Source organism: Erinaceus europaeus, chromosome 20, assembly GCF_950295315.1.
Source record: "Erinaceus europaeus chromosome 20, mEriEur2.1, whole genome shotgun sequence".
Lineage (NCBI taxonomy): Eukaryota > Metazoa > Chordata > Mammalia > Eulipotyphla > Erinaceidae > Erinaceus > Erinaceus europaeus.
This window is the reverse complement of record NC_080181.1, coordinates 19716395-19734952: the sequence shown is the minus strand read 5'-3', so window position 1 is coordinate 19734952 and position 18558 is coordinate 19716395. Positions and strand designations below refer to the sequence as shown.

General features: G+C 48.7%; 1 protein-coding gene across 2 annotated transcripts in view; it reads left to right on the top strand.

Annotated features, from left to right (window-relative positions):
* Nucleotides 1–17555, top strand: part of TTC12 (tetratricopeptide repeat domain 12) — a 52650-nt gene extending 35095 nt beyond the window's left edge. For both annotated transcript variants that reach the window (XM_060180048.1, XM_060180049.1), the window contains 9 exons: nt 5314–5406; nt 6879–6939; nt 7696–7836; nt 8712–8807; nt 10593–10661; nt 14026–14127; nt 15243–15342; nt 16779–17004; nt 17393–17555. In XM_060180048.1, the coding sequence (XP_060036031.1) occupies nt 5314–5406; nt 6879–6939; nt 7696–7836; nt 8712–8807; nt 10593–10661; nt 14026–14127; nt 15243–15342; nt 16779–17004; nt 17393–17468 (964 nt within the window). In that variant the 3' untranslated portion in view covers nt 17469–17555. The remainder of the gene's footprint in view (nt 1–5313; nt 5407–6878; nt 6940–7695; nt 7837–8711; nt 8808–10592; nt 10662–14025; nt 14128–15242; nt 15343–16778; nt 17005–17392) is intronic.
* Nucleotides 17556–18558: the final 1003 nt, after the last annotated feature.

Sequence of the window (18558 nt, the reverse complement as noted above, 5' to 3'; positions counted from 1 at the left end):
TACAGCTTGCTTTATAAATGTTCCATACAGAAACCCAAAAGCAGAATTTGTCTTCTGATCCTTTTTCCTGTTAGCCCTACTTGATCTCTTCTTGGCTGGAAGCTAGGCAGGATAATTGCTAGTGCCCCATTTCACAGCCTGGGCAGAAGAGTCTGCAGCAGGTGGGCCAGAGGACCCTCACCCAGCTGTCTTCCAGGCCTTGGAGACCACTCCCTACTCACTCTTGTCAGTAAGAAAGGGAGCCAAGAAAGGTGTAGTGCTTGCAGCAAGCAGCATTCAATCCTCAGTTGACTCAGTTTGGCCCTAGAAAGACCTGTCATGAAAGGCCACTGACAACTGTTGCCATGAGGGAGGTCCAGGATGTATCGAGGACAAGATGGGTATTAAGGCATTGCTGTCACCCCCTCCACCCCAGCCCAGGCATAGCACAGGGCCGGCAGCCCACACAGGCAGATGGAGTGCTCACAGCATTCAGTCCTCAGAGGCACATTTCATGTTTCAAATGACTGTGCAGTCATTTCCTCAATATTGTCATCATACGTTTTTTCATTTGTTTTGGTCTCTTTGAGTAAATGTAGCAAAGATTACCATAAGCTTTTTCCCCCAAGCTGTCTTTGAATGGCTCACGTTTCAATTAGAGTTTTGCCGGTGTCTGGGAATTGATGCTGGTCTTATGCCTTACACCCCTCGCTCGTTAGCCAGGTAGAAACACCTCCACTTAGCTACCTTTGTGCCTGCTCTTCTCTTTAATGCCCATGTCTAAGTAATCTGGGAAGAAATGGAATGTGTTCTCTGCACAGTGAAATGTGATGGTTTGAAGCAGGTCCTCTGACCTCACAGAGAGGTACAAGTACCATCTTCCCCACCCAGTGCTTTCTCCCTTTTGAGGGCTTGATGAGACTAGTGTGTGCTGACAGACAAGAGTCAGTGTCCCTTTGTGGGAAGAGCTGGGCTTTTGATTCAAGCAATCAGGAGCCCAGATCTTCTGCTTATCGTTCCACTTCTGGGACCTAAGAGAGTTACTTGCTTTGATGACCCGCAGTGTCTCCTCTGTTCCCCAGACTAATGATAAAACTTAAAGGAGATGGTATATGTAGGCCAGTAATTCATATTTTTTCTGCTTCATTTGATAGATGACTTAAGAGAAGTTGCTTTTGTTTTTCCCCTACATAATAATTTAATTAAAGAGGCCATGGCAGCATTCTGGTTCAGTGGTTTAAAGCTATCACGGTTAGAGCTGGTGAAATAGCTCAGTTGGAGAGTATGGTACTTCACAGTGTGCCAGGTTTGAGCCCACCCCCCGCCTCACTGAAGGAACCTTTGGTGCTATGGTCTCATTCTCTCTCTCTGCCTGTCTTTGTCTCTGTCTCTCTTTCTCCCACACACACCGTCTCTACCGTTAAAAAAAAAAGTTTGGGGGGTGGTGGTGCACCCAGTAGATCCCACACATTACCATGTACAAGGACTTGAGTTCAGGTCCCCAGTCCCCACCTGCAGGGAGGAAGCTTCACAAATGGTAGAGAACAATTCTGCAGGTCTCTCTCTCCCTCTCTGTCTTTCCTTCCCTCACAGTTTCTCTCTGTTCTATCAAATAAAAAGGAAAAAAAAAAAGCCACTGGGAGTGGTGGATTCATTCTTCTGTTTGTTTGTTTTTTGTTTTGTTTTATTTTGTTTATTAAAAGGAAACATTGACTAAACCATAGCTCAGTTCTTTTACTGGTTACACTAGGCCATTTCCTGACCTGTGGCCCACCTGCAGGATCAGCTGGCTAGTTAGCAGGGCAGAAAATCTGCCACCAAGCCCAGAAAGGAGAGTGAGTAGAAAGGGATACGCTGGCCTCTTTAGGTGTTGAGTCCAGCTCAGATAGGCCATTAGCCACATGGAGAGGGAGGGAGCCTGGCTGGTCACGGCTCCCAGGACAGCCAAGACAATGATCTCAGCCTGCTGGCTGTTCTGTGCCATCTGTACTCATTAGCATTCATCTTCAGGACTGGAGAAAACAGATATAATGGGCGAGGGAGCACTCTGAGCTCACTGTAAAGGAAATGATTCCTGACAGCAGGAGCATGCCTGAGGAAGCTGGGGCATTTGCAGAAGTGTAGAATTACCTGAAACCTCAGATATGGTCCAGACCTACCCCACCTAGCACCCACATCCTGTCTGGAGTGTCCCGGTACCACCTATACATGATGTCCCCTCAGGGAAGTTTCCAGCATTTTCTGGCATTGTCCTCCATGTGAGTGAGGTGGCTCCATAGCAGCTCACAGGCCAATCTTTCCCAGTCTAGTGAGAGAGGACAGAGCTCTCCTCCACAGTCTGCCCAGCCCTTGCCAGGACAGTTCTGATGGCTATAAAATGGCCACCTTCGGGGCTGGGCAGTAGTATACCAGATTAAGCACACGTAGTACAAAGCACAAGGACTGGCTCAAGGATCCTGGTAAGGATCTAGCCCCCAGCTCCCCACCTGCATGGAGGTCGCTTCACAAGCAGTGACGACTCATCTTTTCCAGGATAGGTGTCCTCTGGTCCTTTGATTTCAGATTCCTTCTAGTACAAGCCTCTACACAAACCCGGTACCATAGTTCTGGGTGACTGGAGCCCATACTCCTAAATACCAACCCCAGTGGGCTTTTTGCTGGATTTTTCTCTCATTAACGTCTGAGACATTGGTCATTTTGGTCATCACCCCCTTCATCAGACTCCATGACTGTGACTATTAGGACATCTTTCTTCTCTGGTTGCCTCTGTGAGTTTCCCTTGTACTGTTACCCTTCTAAATCAGAGACTCCAGGCAGGACGCCTGTCTTCATTTTCACATGCAACTATCTTGCATGCTAGAAGAAAACATCCTTCTGCCATTGGGCACCTCCAGCTCAGCATCCCAAATGTCATTACCTTAAATCAGGAGGGGGGTTCTTTAAACAAGTCTCTCTGCCTGATTCCATGGCTTCACATATGGCATTTCTACCCACCTTGTTGCCTAAACCAGATCCCAAGAGATTCCCCTGGATGACCCCTCCCAGTGTCTAAAAAAAAGATGGTTTATGGGGAGTTGGGCAGTGGTGCAGCGGGTTAAGCACAGGTGGTGTGAAGCACAAGGACCAGCATAAGGATCCCGGTTCAAGCCTCCGGCTCCCCACCTGTAGGGGAGTCACTTCACAGGCGGTGAAGCAGGTCTGCAGGTGTCTGTCTCTCCCCCTCTCTGTCTTTCCCTCTTCTCTCCATTTCTCTCTATCCTATCTTACAACAACATCATCAATGACAACAATAATAACTACAACAACAAAAAAACAACAAGGGCAACAAAAGGGAAAATAAATAAATATTTTTTTAAAAGATGGCTTATGTTCTGGCTCCTCCACTTCTGCACTCATTTCTTTCTGGCTCCTCTAACATCTCCAATTTTCTTCTCCGAGGTCATCATGTGCACCTCTTTCTTAATCACCTTTCTTCTTATCCCTCCTAGGTTTAGTCTCTTCACTCTTATTATCAAGACAATCTAACCACCCCCCCCGCCTACTTTGCGTTTCCTACCTCCTAGTAGACTACCTGCTCCACTCCAGCCTTCACCACGGCACCAAAAGTGTTTGTGTCACATGCTCACCTGTCCTGTTTTCTTCCCACTTAAAAATGAAATGACTCTCTGCTGCCTAAAAGAGTAGTTCCCCCAGGGGGCTGGGCAGTAGCGCAGCAGGTTAAGTGCATATGGCACAAAGTGCAAGGACCAGCACAAGGATCCCGGTTCGAGCCCCCAGCTCCCCACCTGCAGGGGGTCACTTCCCAAGTGATGAAGCAAGTCTGCAGGTGTCTATCTTTCTCATTTCCTCTCTGTCTTCCCCTCCTCTCTCCATTTCTCTGTCCTATCCAACAACAACAATAACAATAACAACAGCAATAACAACAAAAAGGGCAACAAAAAATGGGGAAATGGCCTCCAAGAGCAGTGGATTTATAGTGCAGGCACTGAGCCCCAGTAATAACCCTGGAGGCAAAAAAAAGAGTAGGTCCCCAAGTTCTGAGACATATAGTGCCTAGAAATCACCTGGAGATGGTGTTAAAATGCAGCACCATCCTAGGGTCTCCAGAAACTAAGGGGAGGGGGCAAGAATCTGATACACACACACACACATACACACACACACTTACTTTAGCTTCTCATCTACAGGGTGAAATACAAACTCAGAGGCCCACTGCAACTTAGACTGTGCCTCCCCTGCTATCTCACACCTTTGGGAATCTCCTCCTTTGCTATCTCACACCTTAGTGCCCTTACTGAAACGTCCTGCTCTTGTTCCCATGTGCCTGGCACTGGCCTGCTAGGTCCTTGCAGCCTGGACACTGTCTTGTCTCACTGAATGGCCCCAGAACCTACCGCACTCTCTGGCACTTCATGCCAACTGACTAAATGAACAAATAGCCAACACACTTTAGGGTGACAACCTAAATGTCACCTTCTCTCTCCCCCATCCATTTTTATTAGTGATTAATAGTAGGTTTAGTATTTTAAGATTACAGTGTACACACACCCACCTCCAAAGCTCTGTGCCCTACCATCCCATCTCTGAAGCCTTCCTCTCCACCCCCCACGCCTCCTGCAAGGTAGACTGTGCCCGCTCTTACTTGCCATGCCTGCCTCTAACAGCTCACCTCACACATTAGTCTCACCATAGGAATCAGGTGTCCAGAAGGGCTCCCTAGTACTGAGCATAGCTCTCAGCATACTGCAGATGCTTAGTATGGCTTTGCTAGGTAGGCAGGTGACCCTACTTCATTGTCCTGGTGCCAGTCAGCCTGTTGGGGGTGGGGCTTTAATGGCATTAAATGTACTTTGGAAGCCACACCAGATGGTTTATTCATACTGGGTTAGCCACTGGCTAAAAACCCTTGAAATCACTTTCATGCAAACCAGGTCTCCCAATTCTGTGACTTAAAACAGAATTTCCAGGTCTAAGTTTAGGATTTGGGGGTGTAGCCCTATTAAATCTCATCTGATAAATTCAGCAGCCCATTAAACATTTTTATTAAATCTTTATCCCAACCCCAATCTTTGTAGGGGGCCCTCCCGTGCATCAGTTGGTGTCATTTCTGTGATTGACCTTGACTGAGCCAGAGACATCAAAGGGGCCTTTGGCAATGACATCCAAAATGAATAAGCTCTGGTTAAAATTATCCATCACATGAACTAGGAGAGCTTTCCTGGTAGAGAGGAGAGAGAGTCTCACTTGTGGGCCAGGTGCTGGGCTCCTCAGAGGGTATGGCAAGCTGTCAGTGGGAGGACAGCCCTCTCTGAGGTGGCTGTGAACTTCTTGCAGATTGCTGGAAGCCCTGGTGTCATTCCTCAATTTCTCAGATAAGAAGGCCAACTCAGCCATGGGACTGTTCACGGACTTGGCTCTGGAAGAAAGGTAACTTTCATTTCTGGAAACTGACATTCCCTCTTTACTCTTCTGCCTGTGTTCAATGATCTGATCTTAACAATGTACAATATCAGGGCCAGGCAGTGGTGCACCTGGTTAAGTGCACATGTTACAGTGCACAGGGTCCCAGGTTCAAGGTCCTGGTCCCCATTTGTAAGCGGGAAGCTTCAGGAGTGGTGAAGCAGGGCTGCAGGTGTCTCTCTGTCTCTCTTGCTCTCTGTCTCCCCATCCCTCTCGATTTCTGGATGTCTCTATCCAATAAATAAATAAATATAATTAAAAATTCTATTTAAAGACAGGGTGCTTTTCTTAGAAATGGTCACCTGGGGCCAGGTGGTAGCTCAGTGGGTTAAGCGCGCATGGCACGAAGCACAAGGACCATTGTTAAGGAATCCGTTCGAGCCCATGGCTCCCACCTGCAGGGGAAGTCACTTCACAAACAGTGAAGCAGGTCTACAGGTGTCTATCTTCCTCTCGCCCTCTCTGTCTTCCCCTCCTCTCTCGATTCTCAATTTCTCTCTGTCCTATCCAACAACAATGACAGCAATAATAACAATAATAATAACTACAACAATGATAAACAACAAGGACAATAGAAGGGAAAAAATAGCCTCCAGGAGCAGTGGATTTGTAGTGCAGGCACCAAGCTCCAGCAATAACTCTGGAGGCAAAAAAAAAAAGTAAATAAATATTAAAAAAGAAAGAGGGAGTCGGGCAGTAGTGCAGCAGTTTAAGCGCACGTGGCATGAAGCACAAGGACCGGCATAAGGATCCCAGTTCAAGCCCCCGGCTCTCCACCTGCAGGGGAGTCCCTTCAGAGGCAGTGAAGCAGGTCTGCAGGTGTCTATCTTTCTCTCCCCCTCTTTGTCTTCCCCTCCTCTCTCCATTTCTTTCTGTCCTATCTAACAATGATGACATCAATAACAACAACAGTAATAACTACAACAACAATAAAAAAACAATGGCAACAAAGGGGAAAACAAATTTAAAAAAAAGAAAGAGAGAAATGGTCACATAATGAGACAGAGCTGTGTGTGCCACAGACAGGCCAGCGCAGGGCTACGCTGGCTGCATGAGGAGGGGGTCTGCACTCAGCACCCCTCAAGGCATGCCCCGTATTCCCTGTTTGCACAGTACCCAGCCTCAGAGTAAGGGAGGCTGAGGCTGCTGCTAAGTCAGTTTGGCAGTTGCCAGTGACCCCAGCCAGTTATGCATCTGGGCTGCCATCTGAGTTCTGTTGTCTTAACTTCAAAGGCTAGTTTCCAGACTTAGAGAAATGAAAGACAGATGAAAACCCCAGGACATTTTGTGTGCGGTGCAGAATGAGTCAGGCACAGCCACATGCCTCGAATCACACAGGCCCAGACTTTATGATTGTCTGCTTGTTCCATAAGGGTTGGTGTTTATGTTCTGATTTCGTGTAATGTGGTAACAAGTCCTGGCTGATGTTTCTTCCGCAGATTCCAAGCCTGGTTCCAGACCAACCTTTTTGGTGTTCTCCCTGCACTCAAAAGCGTGCTGGTGAGCAAACCCTTGTGTTTGTTTACCATCTGTGACAGGCTTTCTGAGAAAGAGAGCAGCTCTAGAGACCCGGTTTACTCTCTAGAACTCTTGATTGTCTCTCGGTTCATTAATCGTCTAGTCACAGCTGGAATTGACGCCCTCCCCCATTATTAACCAACCCCTCTCAGGGGTTTGTCACTCAGAGAAAGAGCTGGATGGGGACAGTGTCTAAGGTGCAGGTGGAGGGAGTTTTTCTGTCTTCATCAAAGCCCCTGCTGACTCAGAGTCCTGTCCAAATGCCACAGGTAGCCCGGTCCCCTGAATGGAAGCCACCCTTTCAAGGGGGCCAGTGTGGGGTTTAAGCTGCGGAGACTGAGGGCTGTAGGTGGGGCCAGGGGGTTTCCCGGGATAGCATGTTTGTCCCCAGAGAGCCATAGACATATCATGACAGGAGCTTGGAGAGCATGTCCACACCTGGCGTCTCATGGATGATGGGAATGGAAAGCCAGAGAAGGGAAAGCGTTGGCCCAGGTTCTCCCAGCTGTTGAGACGGAGCCTAGGCCTCCCACTTCCTAGCTACAGTGTTTTGGGGGCTGGTCCTCTGCATGTTGCCTCTTCATCCTGCTTCCAGTATGACCTCTGTCATGCCCCTGTGTGACCTGAAGCTCCCTGGTTCCCAGATGAACATTTTGCTGAGTGAGGGAAGCCCCAGAGGTTAGTCTCCAGCCATCCACCTGCTCTCTGCAGATTCACTTTCTCTTGATTCACCCTTAGAAGAGAGACCCCAAGGTGGGCAGCCCCACAGCTCTCTGCCAGTGCATCGCCATCATGGGGAACCTCAGCGCAGAGGCTGCCATCGGCAAACAGCTGTGTGCCTCAGAGGAATTTGGAGAAGCCTGCTTGGGCCTCATGGTACTTTTTCTTTTAATTTCTTGGGAGATTAATGGCCTATACTACAACTGTTATCATATAGATGCAGCCTGTCACTTCTCCCCCAGTGTAGGTCCTCTTCTACCATCATGCCCTGGGCCCCAGCATCCCTCGGTCCCACCCCTTCTCCTTTGCTTTGGTGCAATACACCACACCCAGTCCAAGCGTCCCCTTATGTTTTCCCTTTCTGTCCTTGATTCCTGATTTCCACCTACAAGTTCATCCAGCATTCAGCCTTCTCTTTCTGGTTTCCCTAACTCAATACCTCATGGTACTTTCAGTTCTTCTAGTCAAGCTTTTCTTCTCTTTTTCTTTTACTTTGTCATCCTTCATCTTCATATTTTAAAAATGACTGTTACTCTTGCTCATACTGTGTCTCCTTCTTTTTACCTTTTTAGTTTTTCTATTCATAGTTGCTCTTGTATCTGCTTAAACATTAGCTTCTCAATTGTCCGTCTTTTCCAAAAATGTTGCTTCTGAGGGTGCTGGCGTATCTCTCCCATAAGCGTAGGTTCTATGGGTGCTGACTGTAAAAAGCCCTCCAGCTCAGTGTCAGTCACCCTGGAGAGGCTTGCTGGGTTCTCTGGTGAGCTTGGCATTGCCACCTATTTTAGCTGCTCTGTCTTCACGGATCATATGACCAGGTCCTACCCCTCACATGGCACTGGCTCTGGAGGCTCCTTGTACAACCCCTATCAAATCCAGCTCATGGTCCTGGCCTCTGATCCTCCAGCACCACTCAGGACTGAGGGGACTGATATGGAACATGGATTCTACTGAGGCCATTACTCTGGGTAAAGATGACCGGAAAGCCTCTGAGACAGAATGGTCATTGGTTCCTTGTTCTGTTCCTCAAGGACCGGTGTGAAGAGGATGTGGATGTGTTCAGAGAGGTCATCTACACACTCCTGGGACTCCTAATGAACTTGTGCCTTCAGTCTCCCATTATCTCTGAGGTATTGTCGGTGCCTGTTCAGGCGCCAATATGCCGGGCTAGCTTCGCGGGCAGGAGACAGACAACCAGGGACTCATGGCTGAGCTAGGAACACAGTTCAATCTTTATTGATGAGCAGGAATGCAGTGCAATCTATCTAATCCTGTCCTTTGTATCTCCTGAGGCGGAAGTGTCAGGAAGAGGAAGTACATAGGATAGGGGGTGGGGAGAAGGAACAAAGCGCGTGAACCAGTGGGGATCAAACGGTGGAAAACAGGATGTGACCAGGAGAGGGGGCGGAGTGGAAAAAGAGCCCAGACCAGTAGGGATTAAACCAGTGCTGGTCTCAAACAAAACAATGATCATGTAAATAGACCACAGCGTTAAGCAATGCAAGCGAACCTAACGTGATGATCAAAACAGAATGGGTCTTAGAATTAGAAGCAGACCAACAAGGTATGGTGTAATTTGCCACAAATCCTGGAATTGCTATTCTTATTTTCACCAAGAGTGTCTCTGCTCATGGACTCACACCAATGGGCAGTGAGAATGGGGAAGACTTATGTTGCTTTGCCTCATGAAGGAAAAGATGAATCACGCAGGTCTTTATTCAGAACACACTGGCTGAGGAGCTAGGGAGGTGGCTCAGCAGTAGAGCATATACCTTGCTTACATGAAACTCTGAACTTAGATCCAGCACTACAATAAGGGGGGGGGGGATAGCACCATCAGTAGTATGACAAAATTTTACACATGCCTGAGGCACTGTTAAGTCCCAGGTTCAATCTCTAGCACCACCAAAAGCCAGAGATGAGTAGTGCTCTGGTTAAAAATATAAATAAATGATTGTATTTACTGTTAAATGTTAAACATTAATTCCCCAATAAAGAAATTTTAATAGCCCCATAATGACCCAGGGTCCATGCTCCCACAGGGTTAAAGAATAGGAAAGCATGGTCCGGGAGGTGGCACAGTGGATAACGCACTGGATTCTCAACCATGAGGTCCCGAGTTCAATCCCTGGCAGCACATGTACCAGAGTGATGTCTGGTTCTTTCTCTCTCTGCCTATCTTTCTCATGAATAAATAAATAAATTCTTAAAAAAGAATAGGAAAGCTATCAGGGGAGGGGATGGGATACGGAGCTCTGGTGGTGGGAATTGTGTCCCTCTTACCCTGTGGTCTTGTCAGTGTTTCCATTTTATAAATAAATAAATAAATAAAATAAATAGGCCGAGTGGTGGCCCACCTGGTTGAGCACATATATGACAGTGTGCAAGGACTCAGGTTCGAGCCCCCAGTCCCCACCTGCAAGGGGTAAGCTTTGTGAGTGGTGAAGCAGTGTGGCAGGTATCTTTCTGTCTCTCTTTTCTACCACCCCCTTCCCTCTCACTCTCTGGCTGTCTCTATCCAATAAAGATAATTTTAAAAATTTAAAAATAATAATTAATAAATACGAAGAGAAGAAGGAAAGCAAAAGGAAGAAAGAGAGAAAGGCAGGCTGGCAGGTAGGCAGGCAGGAGGGAAATGAAAGGAAGAAAACTGACTAGTGTCTTGATGGTGAGCATGGAGCTAGATTCAGCATTTCCAGAGTCAAATAAAATGTGGCCCCTTCTCCAAGGAGTTACCCTGTAGTGAGAAGAGACAGAACGGAGAAGCCAGTGCAGCAGAAGAAGGTGTTAAAGAGGGAGACAAGAGCAGAGGGTGGTGGTGTGGAAGGAGGGCACGGCAGGTGGGATCGAGTGCTCAGAAGAGAAGTTCCATAGAGGATTCTAGAACCTCCCCAAATCTCCCCCCTCTCCTCTAGGTTTGGGCCTCCAAGGTGAGCAGGAGGTGCCTGTCTCTACTGAACAGCCAGGACGGAGGCCTCATGACGGTGAGCTTCTGCCAGGGAATCCAGCTGCCTTGCCTGTCCTGCTCCCTCTTGTCTTGTTTCCCTTCCTCTCAGTGGAGCTCACACCTTTGAGGTCACCACACTTGTAAAACCTGATGACTCTGAGCTGCAGGGTGGACATTGACCTTGGAATAATGACCATAACCAAATTTACATACAGTTTCAGGGGGGTTGGTGACACCCTCCCATACACCTGTGTGGATCTCCTAGAGTCCGGGACCCTGGGTTAAGAATCCCTTTTTCGGGAGTTGGGCGGTAGCACAGCAGGTTAATCGCCTGTGGCACAAAGCGCAAGGATCGGCTCCCCACCTGCAGGGGAGTCACTTCACAGGCAGTGAAGCAGGTCTGCAGGTGTCTATCTTTCTCTCCCTCTCTATGTCTTCCCCTCTTCTCTCCATTTCTCTCTGTCCTGTCCAACAACGATGACATCATTAACAACAATAATAACTACAACAATAAAACAACAAAGGCAACAAAAGGTAATAAATAAATATTTTTTTAAAAAGAAAGAAAAAAGCATTTAAAAAAAAGAATCCCTTTTCCAAGTGATCTGGAACATAACAGCTTATGCAATGTGATTTGTCTGGTATATCTCATTTCAGGATACCTTGCAAAAATTTGGTGGCGTTATTTAGAATCTCCCTTTCCATGGTCAAGAAAGCCAGTCCCTGATTTTGAAGCCAGTGATCCTGGAGGCTGTATACTTGTCTTAGTCCCCACAGAGATAGATGCTGGGATGAGTTTTCTTCTGTTGCTGATATTTGGATAAGCCAAGCAGTAAACGGTGTGACTTAGTAAAGTAAATCAGGAAGGAAGTATTGATACGGTTCAGAGAGCTGTTGCCATCACCCTAGGATGTACCCTTTATACATACTAGTAACCACTGCAACTTTTCAACCTGTTAGATCAGGCCCCTAAGTCCCACCAAAATAATTGGCATCACATCCAAGGTAGGTCTGGGAATCAGCCCTTCAAGAATTGTAGGCTGGATACAGATCCAGGGTCATAATAAAGGTTCTGAGCAGACCTCATCTCTCCTTTTGGTGGCTGGCATGCTCACCCCTCTGCTGAGGTCAATTCAGACACCTGAGGACAAAGTTTGGGATTTGGGTTTCTCCTCCTGTAGTTGTGGAGGGAATTCTGACTGTGTGTGTATGTCCACTGGGGGTAAAGGAAGAGGCAATGCCTTTCATCAGATTCTTCCAACAGACCTGTCTTCCCAAAGGTGGTAAACAACACTGTTCTTGAGTGCTTGGATGGCCTCAGCCTGAGCTCATCCTATAAGAGTTCTGAGCTAAACCTTCAAAGATTCCTACCTGATTCTTCCAAGACTGTGTGTGCTATTGCTGGCCAAGGTAGCAGCCTCCCTAGGGGCAGCTGGCTCCTCCAGGAAGCGCTTTCCCCCTGTCTAAAGGACATAAAGGAGATCTGTAGTCTGAGCTGAGCACCACTCTAGCACCTGCCGAACACAGATTAAGGAAAGGTTGATTATATGATAATACACAAGCTTATTCCTTTTCCCGCTGGAGACCTCATTAAAATGAGAACAAAGACATTAAAGGGGGGGGAGAAAGAAAGAAAGAAAGAAAGAAAGAAAGAAAGAAAGAAAGAAAGAAAGAAAGAAAGAAAGAAAGAAAGAGACTCACATTGATTAAGTGAACAGGCAAGAGACCACTGATGGATAAACAATGTTAACCAATTTCTCAAAGGTGGAGAACAGCTGTGAGAGTGGTGATTAATGAGGCAGGGCTTACTGTAGATTTTGGATTGGGGTGGGGAGGGTGACAGCTTAGAGGGGAGCAGCTTTGCTTTACAGTACCCTGGAGGCTTCAAAACACCGGATACAGAAAGGACCAGAAAAGAAGTAGGGGCTACATTTGTCAGGTAGCTATCTCTCTCTCAGGCATAAGATCACAGTTTTTTGTGGACTAGAAATACTGTCTGGGAAGAGGATGTCAGAGTTGAGAATAGGTCTAGAAAGCTAGATAAGGGCAGGGAAAAGCTCCCGTATATGGGAAAAGTATATAATTCCTGTTAACTGTAAACCCCATCGATCTCACCTAGGGCCCATGTCTATTCAGACTTAGCAGAGGAGCCTGTGTAACCTCTGCTTCCCTGTCAGGCTGAGCCCGCATTACATAGTCACAGCTAGGAACATTCTAGGCTGCACTCATTTCAGGACCCGTCTTCCTCGAGTGGCAGAGTATGTTGATCCAGCCTCCCTCCAGAGAGCAGGGCAATTTCTACCGTTGTTGTACAGTGGTTTTGTTGTTGTTGTTTGTTTGTTTGCTAATAGAATGGAGAGCCCAAGTGGGTGAAATTTCTTCTTTCTAGTATTTGCAAGTTCCCCCTTGCCCTCTGCCAGGTGACAGACTTGTCACAAACACAGCGGCTCACCTGGAGACATCTTCCTCCCCGCGCCCCCTTTGGTAAATAAAAATGCTCGAGTCTGGGGAGTCAGTAATGTTACACTGACTCTTCCCTCTCTTCGACCTGACCTTTGCTGAAGAGCTTCAGCAAGAATTAACCCAGTTAACCACTGGGATGTGGGCTCTGGTTAAGGAAAATGGTGCTTGCTTTTATGCAGTCTATTGTTTCTTCTCCCACTTGTGATAACTATCAGTGCAGACAGCTAGTGTCTTGTCGACATCTCATGGGCATATGGTCATATCTCCCTAGACTTTGTGACTGAGTGACTAAGGGTCACCAGACACACATGTACAAAAAAGCTACCCACAAAAACCCAAAATAAAAAAGCCAAAATAAACAGATATACTGACCTAGGAGAAATAGAGATGAGGCAGGAAAAAGGAGAGAACAATAGGTCTCATCTGTGTCCTCAGAAAGATCTGAGACAGCATCATACCCACAAAACAGTAGTAAATCCCTTTTCTTAAAAAAATCAGAACTGGAAAATGAGTTTCCCAGAAAGTAGAACAAAAAGACAAAGATTCAGAAAAATAAAGGAAGAGCTCAAGCATCTAGAGGATCCAGCAAGTCTGACATCTAGTGAGAACTGCTAGCAGAGCACCACGGGGGTAGCCAAAGCAGGACTTTCTCCTCGGGATAAACTGGTTTATCCTATGTTAGCAGAAGGAAACTGGGCCTCTGGCCACCAAGGCCTCATACTTGAATCCCTTCCCTAGATTTAAAAAGAAAAAAGGTGGGGGGGGGGGGGAATAACCAATGCTTGCTCTCTATTGCTTGGCCATTATTCAAGGTGCTTACTTTGCTTCCAGTAGTCCCAATGGTTGTTTTCCCTCACCAGAGTGCTTGTTAACTTTCAAAGACTCTTGGCCATTCTGAGAAGAATGTTTAATCACCCCTTACTTTCTGCTTCACTCAGAGAGCTGCCGGTGTTCTAAGCCGCACCTTGTCGTCCTCTCTGATAATCACTGGGGAGGCCCTCAGAGCAGGAGTGGTGAAGAAAATGATGAAGTTCCTAAAGGTAAAATAACTTCTTCATTGGTTCTAAACTTGTGAATTTCCACAAGGGTGTCCTCCTGTCTTATTTTGGGGAAGAGTCAAGGAAAGTCTTCTTGAGCCTGGAGTCCCTTCTGCCAGTCCACCCAGACACTGCTCTGACCATCAAGAGCACTGCTTAACAAGTGAGGCGATTGCTCCTCAGAGGCAGCCCTGAGGATTGCTTTCCACTGAAGCCTCATTTTTATAAACGCTGGGCCTCAAACCTTGAGGCAGGTGGCCTGCATGACTTGGAACAAACTTTCCCAGACCCACATGCTTACTCCTGTCTTCTTGCTACTGGTGTTTTTACTCAGATACCTGGGGGGAACATTGACTGTGACCCATGTTTGAGCTCCGCAGAGTGTGGAGCTACCACGGCACAAAGTGGATATTAGGATCTTCCCCATGACATGAGAGCAGTGAGCGGAAACGACTCAGTGCCCCCAGCTAGCTAGAGGCACCTGAGAGCCATTGCCAGCTTCTGCTCCTGATGTGGCCCTGTGGGAGACCTACTCACAAAGGCTCAGGCCAGGAAACCTGCTCTGTGGGAGACAGAGAGGCTGTGGGGACAGTGGGGCTGAATGGAAGCTGCCACTTGAGTGGTGACCACTGTTGACTCTGTACGGCCTTGCAGACCTTTCAGAGCCTGCTGATGGCACCCGCAGCAGCGCATTATGTGCTCATTTAAAAGACTCAAGTCAGTGGGGTAGAAGGTTATGCTTTGGCTGTTGTTGAGTTCCTGACAATTTCCATTCTGACAGCCTTAGTGTATCAGCTCTGATGCTCATCTGGTGAAATAACAGGGACAGGTCCTTTTCTCTCTTGTGTGCTTGACAACATCATTTTTTTCTCAGCTGCTCAGAGAGCCTTCCCAAGAATTACCCAGGTGTACTTGACAGGGCTGTGTCCCAAGATATGAGTGACACTGTCCTGACAGGGGCCAGGCCCACTCGCCGGTAACCACATGCACCTCGAGGCAGAACCCCCTTGCAGGAGTTCTAGAAGCCACTCATACAATCATGGCTGCTCACTGTGGTCTCCAGTCAAGAATAGTCATGGGGATTGATTTTGCACTTCTAATTTCACTTTGAAATCTAGACGGGAGGCCAGAAAGCATCACGGTATGCCGTAAAGATACTAGCTGTCTGCACTAACAGTTATCACGAGGCACGAGAAGAAGTGGTCAGACTCGATAAAAGTAAGTGACAGTTTCATTAAGCAGAGCTCACATCCCAGTGGCTAGTCCACCCCTGGAGTTGCGCCAGGAGCAGGGGGTGAGGAGGGAGGGAAAAGACAGCATAATGCTGTTAGCCTTTCCCCAGACTTCAGCAAGGTTTACAGAGTCAGGTGGCGTCTCACCTCCAGCTCTGAAAACATTTAATTAGCTTTGGGCTGCACACAGGCAGATGCTGGGTTTGAAAGACTCAGTCTGGAAACAGCTCAGAGAGACCCAAGAGATATGAGTGTTCTCTCCTCCCAGCAAGTAGCCTGCAGTTTTCTCCAGAGCATGGTGCTGAGAATCACCTACCCCACACCCCTCCCCTCAGAGGGAAAATGTTTTCAGCCTTTTCTTTTTTTCCACCAGGATTTTCTCTGAGGTTCACATTTGCAAGATTCCACCCTAATTTTCTTCTTCTTTTCCTTCTTCTCCTTCTCCTCCTCCTCCTCCTCCTCCTTCTCCTCCTCCTTCTCCTTCTCCTCCTTCTCCTTCTTCTTTCTTCCTCTCTCTACCCTCCATCCTTTCTTTCTTCTTTCCTCTTCCCTCCTTCCTTTCTTTCTTCCTTTCTAACAGAGCACTGCTCATCTCTGGCTCATGGTGGTGCTGGGGATTGAACCTGGGACTTCAGAACCTCAGGCATGGGAAGTCTTTGAATAACCATTTTGCTGTCTCCCCAGCTCATCTTCAGCCTGTAGTGAGCAAAGACAGTCTCGGTCCAAGTCTCACTTTAGTCAGGGGCTTAAATGGGCCACAGTTATTCATGGCAGGGGCTCCCAGCTGAAGCAGCCTGCGTATGTTCTTCTTGTCACCCATCTGGAAGACATAGGAGGTGTCCTGAGTGGAGACCCTCTTCCTTGCCTGCAGTCCACGTTGTTGCTGGGGATTCCCACCCGGGTGCGGGCAGCTTGAGCATGGAGTCAAACACAGTCACTGGGAATCAGGAGATGGCTCAGCTAGTAGAGCTCCTCCCTTCCCTTGCCTTGCGCCTCACATGGGAGCAGCATGGATAACACCACATTAGTAAAGTGGTGTGAACAGGTGCTGTGGTATCTCTCTCTCCCCTTCTCCCTGCCCCCCACCCCTCCTGTCTTTCCCTCTCCCCTTCCCTCAGTAAGAATGGAAAGTCACTGGGTATGAAAAGGGGTTGCTCCTCAGTGGCGTCACTTGTGTCAGGCACTTCAGGGAAGATCAACCTGCCTGTGAGCAGCATTCGCTCCCACAGCAACAGCGTCCTGCAGCTGCTGCCCCAGATTCCCAGTGTCTGGCTGAGACACAGCCAGGGCTGAAAGGCTCGTGCCATTCGATGTGGGCTTACTGAGGGGGTGCATAACGTGTTCCTCCTGTTGTCTGCTGAACCCTCTCTGTGCCCACCTGTGTGGGAACAGGGCCATGCTTATCCACCTCCCACCCTGCAGACTTCAGCATCTTGATGAAGCTGCTGAACTCGGAGGACGAGATCCTTGTGGGGAACGCCGCCCTCTGCCTGGGGAACTGCGCGGAGGTGCCATACACCGCGACCTCCCTGCTGAAGACAAACATCGTGCAGGTGCTGCTGAAGCAGGCGGCCAGCGACACACAAAAGACGGCTGTGCAGCTCAATGCCGGCATTGCCCTGGGGAAGCTTTGCACCGTGGAGCCCAGGTGTGTGAGGTGGGCTCCAGTTTGCACAGAGCTCCCGGCAGGGGGCTCCTGGGGTCTCTGCAGACGGATGCTGGGCCCCAGGACCTGCTTCTCAGGGAGGAGCCAGCTGACTGAACAGAGAGAGGGCGCATGTTGCAGTCTGCCTCATACGCCTGTCGCTGTCTGCTGTAGGACATGGAAGGGACTCCTCGGTGGGCAGGAAGGAGCCCTGGCGTGCCTTGCCCCCTCTCTCCCAGGGTCTTCCCACTCTGACCCTCGGGGCTCCCTTATACCGCAGCCACTGCCCCTTCCCCCTTCCCAGCCAGCTTTGCCCCAGGGTGGTGACCCTTGGGCCCTGGAGACCTGGCCCCTGGCATGTGTCCTGGAGTCTGTGTTCTTCTGGTGACAGGTTTGCTGCTCAGCTGAGACAGCTTCATGGGCTGGAAATCCTCAACTCTACTGTGAAGCACCTGGATGACTCCTGAGACGCAGGTGCAGGTGGGCGTGCAGTTTGGTGACACTCAGCTGTCTGCTGTGGGTTGTTTCTGTGCTAATAAAGACTCCAGAATGTCCACTGCAGCGCTGAGCACTGATTTCCAGGCAGATTGCCTGCTGGGTTCCATCAGTGATGAGAGAGTGGGCAGCAGGCAGGTCTCCATGGCCTTGAGTCCCTCCCACTCTCCTCCTGACATCCTTCCTGTCCCGCAGGGGTGGGAACCCAGCCAACCCAAAGCTGCATTCACCAGACTCCCTTGTGAGCAGGAAACTGGATGGAAGCTAATGCCTGCCAGTCTCAACACCCTTCTCACCTCTTCTGTTGTTTTCTTTTGCAAGATGCTAGATGTATCAGATTTTTTCCATGGCAGTACTTTGGCGTCCACCGTCCAGCTCTGCAGTGAGTGCCCAGAGATAGTGGCACCAGTGCAGGGGGAGTGGGTGGCAGCAGTGGACATCTTCCTGAGGGCTGGCTGGCCTCGGTGGCATGTGTTCTTGGCCTCAGTGGGCGTAGTGGGGTGGGGGGTGGCTCCCTTATTGGGGAGTTCAGTTCCTTGGGAGATCATTCTTGGAGGTGGCACCTGGACCCCCACCTCCCACCGGCCCATCTCAGGATGTCGTGGACATGCCATCCCTGTGTCATAGCTTTATGTATCAAATGCCAGAGCAGGAGACTGTTTCTGCACCAGTCTCTCCCAAGCAGACGTTCCCTTCCTTAACCTGCCTCGTACATCCGCCATCCCCCAAAGCCGCCACTCCATCACAGTGGCGCCAAGTCCATTCTGAAACTTAAAGAGTCACTGCTGGACCCCAAGTCCCTAGGTGAAAAGCCCAGTAACTGATACTACTTTTGGGATAGGAGGGAAGACCTGCCAAGAGTCCCAGACCAAAGCTTCAAAGCCTTATGGGCCTACCCTGCAACCTGTCAACTGTGACTTTGGACAATAGCTTAACCTCACTGAGCTTTGGTTGGGTCTTCTTGGAAGAAAAAAAAAATTATCTGTCCGACATTATCTCCTACATTGCTGTGAAAATTAGGTGAGCTATTAGCACTTTGGGAATTGCAAGGTACTCTGCAGG